The sequence below is a fragment of the Lolium rigidum genome, chromosome 2, assembly GCF_022539505.1.
Source record: "Lolium rigidum isolate FL_2022 chromosome 2, APGP_CSIRO_Lrig_0.1, whole genome shotgun sequence".
NCBI classification, from domain to species: Eukaryota; Viridiplantae; Streptophyta; class Magnoliopsida; order Poales; family Poaceae; genus Lolium; species Lolium rigidum.
This window is the reverse complement of record NC_061509.1, coordinates 126458480-126464957: the sequence shown is the minus strand read 5'-3', so window position 1 is coordinate 126464957 and position 6478 is coordinate 126458480. Positions and strand designations below refer to the sequence as shown.

General features: G+C 38.7%; 1 protein-coding gene across 3 annotated transcripts; it reads left to right on the top strand.

Annotated features, from left to right (window-relative positions):
- The first annotated feature begins 1471 nt into the window (after positions 1 to 1471).
- Positions 1472 to 6095, top strand: LOC124692333. 3 transcript variants are annotated; one of them, XM_047225684.1, is made up of 6 exons: positions 1472 to 2396; positions 2725 to 2833; positions 4356 to 4443; positions 4772 to 4908; positions 5592 to 5602; positions 5748 to 6095. In XM_047225684.1, the coding sequence occupies exons 2-6, from the start codon at positions 2800 to 2802 to the stop codon at positions 5826 to 5828; spliced, it is 351 nt and encodes a 116-aa protein (XP_047081640.1). In that variant the 5' UTR covers positions 1472 to 2396; positions 2725 to 2799; the 3' UTR covers positions 5829 to 6095. The 3 variants fall into 3 exon arrangements, 2 of the variants coding, with proteins under 2 accessions (XP_047081640.1, XP_047081639.1); XM_047225683.1 differs by having other exon boundaries at positions 1472 to 2833; XR_006999472.1 differs by lacking the exons at positions 5592 to 5602; positions 5748 to 6095 and having other exon boundaries at positions 1472 to 3840; positions 3895 to 4443; positions 4772 to 5292.
- Positions 6096 to 6478: the final 383 nt, after the last annotated feature.

Genomic DNA, 6478 nt, shown 5'->3' with positions numbered 1-6478 from the left:
CCTTCTTCTCCACCACGCATGTATGTGGGGATCCCCCTTGATCCCGGCGGCATGGCCAGAGACGAAGGAAACCCTCAGGCTCACCCGCGTCGTTGCCCAGCTTGGGAGCCAGATCGTCGGCTGCGGGGCTTAGATCGACGGGCGACGACATCTTCACCGTCGGGATCTCGCCCGCCTGGTGAATGTTGATGTCCCGGCAGAGGCTCTGGAGCTCCTCTGCATGTCCAGGTACATCTCGCTCTGCTTCACCGCCGCTGGTCACAACACGCGTTCCAACTTCCAAGTGAATGGCAAATGCCAGAGTTTCTGTACATGTAATTTTGTATTACCCATTCAATTGGTAGAAGGAACTTACATGTAATTTTGTTCTATAATCAGGTAGCAGGCTCGAAAAGTGTAAACATGTGCAAATATCACATAATCAGGTAGCTGGTTCGAAAGGTGTAAACATGTGCAAATCCAATTTTTTTTGTTTCAAATCAATTATTAACACTCTGATAATGGAAGATTGGAACTGTGCAAATCCAATGAAAGATTTGTGAAAATCCAATGAAATATTGTTTATATAACAATTATTGTTTATCTTCTCGCTCATGAGGTTACACTCTGATAATGGAAGATTGGGTTTGTGCAAATCCAATATCTTTTTGTTTCAAAGCAATTATTAACAGTGATTAATTCTACGATCTTTTTCCAAACAATTATGTTTTTGTCAGAATTCGGTTTCTGGTAGTTCTTAACACTACGTGTTAATCTGGTCACATCTCTGATTAATTCTCATGTTTGTAGGAGCCATGGTTGTATAATATGTACTGTACCATTCACAGGTAGCGTACCATTCACAGGTAGCCGAGGAAATAAGATTGGAAGTGTATCTTGTCAAATTGCGTTTTAAAGCATTTGAGGACTACAATGGTGGCCCTGTTCAATTTCTTCATAATTTTTGTATTGGTGACAAATATGAAATTTCCCTTGAACTGAATTCGCATCTGAACTTGTGCCAATGGTACTATGCTACTATGTTTGTATGATAATTTCTACAAAGTTATTGATTTTTCATTGTACTTAACTGTGCTGCTAATTATGTTTCACAGAAATGAGGGTTTTAATATTTTTAATAAAGCAATAGAGCAATGGAAGGAGAAGGGAAGGTGATAGGAAGGGAAAAGACAGGATGAGCGATCTGGAAGCACCAAGGAGAAGGGAAGGCGATAGGAAGGGAAAGGCAGGATGAGTTTTTTTTGCATTAGCTCGTATTTCCATTCCTTATAAAGCTAAAGTAGCGGCAAATATTACTTTCAAGCATGAATGGTGCATGCTTTCTATTTATTGTTAGCTGCATGTGTATTGCAGGTTTAATGCTTGCACTAAGTCAGTTAGTCAAGAATAACACTTTCTCCCTTTCAGCTGATGCATCAAAGAAATCTTGAAGATCGGTTTGCCAATTCTTAGAGTAAGTACGATACTTCAGCACATCCCTAGATTATTGATTTTGGCTACTTTCACATGTTTTTATGGTAGCCTCACTATTTTACAAAAGAGATGTAGCTTAACATATATGTCAATCTGTACGTGCTTTAGGCATGTTTCGAAAGTAGCAAACTGATATTTACTATGTTTCAATAGTACTCCGTGTCATTCGTACGTTGCTAAAGAAATGTTCATGGTCGAGTGTGAATGTTTTTGTTACTTCACTGGCATCTTGTGTAGACATGCATTGTCTGTGTTGAAGTTGCACGTGAGATCCCGTCAACATATGTCCTTGATTTCTGGAAAAAATATTACAAAATTGCATGCTTTGGTACATTACCCTAATGAGATGCTCCTTGCTGACCGAAGTTGTCTCCAAGATTATTTGTTCACACAGTGCCGACAGCCGCTCAATTTTGCCTTCGTGTCTGAGAATAGGTACCTTGTTGCTCTGAAGTTACTAAGGGCATGTACAACGTGGTCGCTACAGCCGGGCGCTTGGATTGATATAGCAGTTCATGTGGAATTTGAGTCTTTTGAGTTAGGGCAACTACGGAGATGATCCTCCTGTGCATCTCCCATCAAATCCTCCTGCCAAGGTATGAAAATATCTCTGATTCCCAAGTACCGCTGCCGCCATGCATGTCCCTCCCTCACATGCCACATGGGCAAGGACCAGTCAGCGGCCGCTGCTGCACTAATTTGTTGCTGGTCAAACATCTAGTTACGGAGCAAGCATGGTATATGGTGGTAATATTTTGGTCATGAGTTCTTCACTTATTAACCTAGAGTTGGTTCACAATTAATATTCCGTGTTTACCTCTCGCATCTGGTCGGTTTATGGCCAAGGAAATGATGAATTAGTATTCTATAGTTGTACACTACAATCAATATAATGATGAGGCTCCTATCCTGTTTCGTATCCTGTGAGTTAATTTGTACAAGCACTTCAGATACTTCTTATTTAAACTGTACTCTCATGTTCTTCAATGCCACAAAAAATCATTGATGTAGTTTAGTTACCAATAGTTATGAGTGTGGATACGTTTTTTTCCAGATATTAGTAATATATTGGGCAGTAGAATTTTAGGTTTCACTTCTATCAAGCATACCTGCTGAAATACTTTACAGTAGGCTTGATAAGATATTTGGCAGCTTGGTGAGATATCAGTGTGTCATTAGGAAAATCTTCATTAGACAATAAGTTTCCTGGAAGGTAAATGTATGCTAATGTTTTTCTTTCGCTTTCCTCAGTTGACGCTGGTGATTCAGAGAAACAAGGTGATTAGCCTGGGGCAGCACCCTCAATGGAAAACCATTAATGCAGTCATGGTTTCCTCATTCCATGGTTCGATCCTTCGAGGTATATCTCATGGATTTATGGAACCATTACATATGCATTATATGCTTCCGGCAGTTTTTCAGAACCAATTCATTACCCTCTTCGGAATATTTTGACTACTGAGTTCAAAATAATTGGAAATTTCTTGGCAGATCTCGTTTATTTTTCCCCGAGATTTTGCAGCCATTTTCATGTTTGGTGTGGTTGCCAAACATCATTATTAATTACCGAGGCTGAGGTTTGGTGCAACTCCGGCCATGTTTCTTGAGGATTTTTTTTGTAGACATAAACATTTTGCTGATGACTTCGTTAGATGGCACAGGGACAGTAATAAGTACCAATTCTTCTTACAGTATTGATACATTTTTTTCAGCATCCTGGAATGCTTCTCAGTGCATGACTGTCTTACCAACAAATTTTATACTATAATATCTAGAGTAACATAGGCACATAAAGGGGGAGGACATTTTCTGTAAATGTTCTTCACACTGTATAAAGTATAGCATCTAAAAGCATAAGAGATTCTTAATCTAAGGTACACCGTAGCAAAAAAAAAAAACATCGGCAGACGGGGCTGATTATTAACAGACTAAGGCATATCATGGCGGCTGCTAACTTTGTATTTCTTTATTCTGGCTCTTTAAAAGTTCTGCATGTGTATGGGTAAGGCGACACTCCATTGAAAATACAATCATTCTTGTAGGACTATATGCTCCATATAAGGTTGCTTAGAATATATATTATTTGAAGCATGTCCAATCCATTTCATTTTGGTTATTAATGACAGGTTTATGTTCTTTTAACAAAATTATGAGCAGAGTAGAGCAGTTTGGTAGCTCACGAGGCTCATAACCTTGAGGTCGTGGGTTCGATTCCCGTCTCCACTCTTGCATTGTAATATGATTTAACATCAATAGCCCTCGAGTTATTTCAGAAACACAAGAGTGTTTTTATACCCGTGTGTCTCATGTTCTTATCTGATTTAGCTTTCGTACAGTTTGCTGCATAATAGACATTTTCATTGGGAGGTAATATACATTTTAAAATACAGTTTGCTGCATAATAGACATTTTCATTGGGAGGTAATAGACATTTTAAAATACAGTTTTCTGCATAATAGACATTTTCATTGGGAGGTATGGTTAGTGTAAAATTGGTTGGGAGGCAAAAGGGCAAACTCTATTCGTTAGATAAAATGTCCATCAAATTCGTCCGGACTTGGGAGGAATGTCTACTATTTCGTACAAGAACATGAAACTGTAACCAAAGTAAAATATTCAAGTTCCCCTTCGTCCCAACCGATCTCTCTTACTGCACTTTGAACAGAACAGGAAACTGAACCAATGTGCGCACAAAAATCAATCTTAAGCTCCATAGCATGTCGTCTCACTTCCTTCAGATCTGTAGGAGTGGCTGTGCGTATGCCACATGTTCCCCTGCAGTACCAATGTAATTAGTTGTGTTGTTGTGTCAGATGGTACATTTACACATCAGCTGATCAATATTACTGTTTGTGTTAATGGTGTTGGATATGTCTTTGAAGGGATGCGGCTGGTGTCAAGGAAAATGCGAAGGAACAACTTCTTTGGATCGAAGCGCTGGCACCTCTTCAGCTCGTGCATCTCCACTAGGTTCTTTAGTTCTCTCTCATCTCCATATAATGTTGTTTAGAATAGATGCTGATAATATAAGTATCTGACGGATGGGCAAAGATATTATTTGAAGCACGTCCAATCTATTTCATCTTGGTTACTCATGACATATTTATGTCCTTTTAACAAAAATATTTATTTGAAGCACTCCTCTTGCATTGTAATATGATTTAACATCAATAGCCCTCGAGTTCTTTCAGGTGCACAAGAGTGTTTTTATACCCATGTGTCTCATGTCCTTATCTGATTTAGCTTCCATACGGTTCTGTCGATCAATATTATTGCTTGTGTCGATGATGTTGGATAGGTCTTTGAAGGGATGCGGCTGGTGTCAAGGAAAACGCGAAGGAACAACTTCTTTGGATCGAAGGGCTGCTACTGGATCGACTTGGTGGTTGCTTGTGCTGCCCTTTGGCGCCTCTTCAGCTCGTGCATCTCCACAAGGTTCGTCAGTTCCCTCCACATTGCACTAAATCCCTAATGTTCAATTTGCCCCTTGTTGAGTATGTGCATTTCATATGCGTTTTTCAAATCGTAAATATGTGGTCGTCATGCAATGTAATTGATGTACGCTTGTACATGAATCCTTTGATATCTCAAAGAAATATGATTGCAGAAGACATAATTGGTACATCAATGGTTTTTACATGGAGTTTTGATGAAACACATGCCTGGAGCTTGGTGTCTGTTACATTTGAGACTGTGCAAATGTCATTACTTGTTCCTTTTGTTCGAAGTTTCAGTTAAATCCTCTGAATTTCTAGCTGATATATGACATAAACCAATGCCACCATCCAGAACAGCGCTCTCGACTTATGATTACCATTATAGCACATCCTAAATTTAGAGCTTTTGTATTAATGGTAAAGTGCTAGACTGCATGTCAGTTTAATCTGGTACCTATTCGCACTTCTAAATGTTTTTAGCGGACCAACTCAGGCTACCACTTGATTTGATGACTGGTTATTTTATTTTGTCTTCCCACATTTTTTGATTTATCATGTGTTGTGAACGTTAGCCTAAGTTTGTGCCTTGTATTGCTTACATTTCTATTCTTCGTTGTAAGGCTTCACTACATATGAACTGTATGATTTTAGATTCTTCATCTTAATTTTGTGTCTTTATAGGTTGTCAAAAGGTAAGCTATTTCTCAGATTGGTAATGATGATGAAGTGCCCGTATCTAGAGGAAAGCTAATTGTTAGGGAGATTATGAAATATTGTTGTTGCCTGTGATTCGTATGAAATCTGACAGAGTATTAAAAATTATTTTTCTCGATCTAGCGCCAGAACGCAACTTTTCTTGCTCGAAGAAAATGCATAGCCGCTAATGTAAAATCCAGGGATGGCGTTGGTGCATGCTGAGGACGCTGGTGCCGCCTCTGTTTTTTCTGGCATATGCTCGTGTCAATGTGAAGCATCTCATATTTCTTTTCTTCACTATTTCTAATCTTATAGAATCATTTTAGGGTATGAGAGACAGACCTTGCTCGGACTTGGTACAACAAACATCTTCTAGATATACTCCTAGATCTTTTCTCCAAGTGATGTACAGTTTTATTATTATTTTCCTTAAACAAATTATAGTAATCATGTGGGGTATTGCCTTTTAATTCATCCCTATATTGTTTTCTTTCCATCAGTGATTACTTGTGGATGTCGAATATGACCAATGTAACAGAGTCCTTTTGGGGTGTGAGATCTAATTCATGTTTGACTTGGGATTCTTGTACAATGGAACACCACCAAATTATTATCTTCTGTACAACACTAAACACTAATACACCATTCTGGCATGCTGACCTTTGATGTTGCGGTTCTGAATAGTTTTCTTTTTTACACAAAATTTTATTTTGAGTATGGTGTAAAATTCCCTGGATACGCCATCTAGAAAATTCTGGTTGGATGCATGTAGAGAAAAGGAAGATATGAGTAATCAGCTGCATATATCAAGACCATATATTCTTCAAGAATGCTGCATGGACTTACTTTCATTTTAGGGTTCCTCAAGTAGC

What these genes read in the sequence shown, in the direction of transcription:
- LOC124692333 (XM_047225683.1), top strand. Translation starts at nt 2,695, where the DNA reads ATGCTAATGTTTTTCTTTCGCTTTCCTCAGTTGACGCTGGTGATTCAG. An exon ending in CCATGGTTCGATCCTTCGAG is followed by an intron (nt 2,834 to 4,355) that starts GTATATCTCATG and finishes ATGTCTTTGAAG; the next exon opens with GGATGCGGCTGGTGTCAAGG. An exon ending in AGCTCGTGCATCTCCACTAG is followed by an intron (nt 4,444 to 4,771) that starts GTTCTTTAGTTC and finishes GATGTTGGATAG; the next exon opens with GTCTTTGAAGGGATGCGGCT.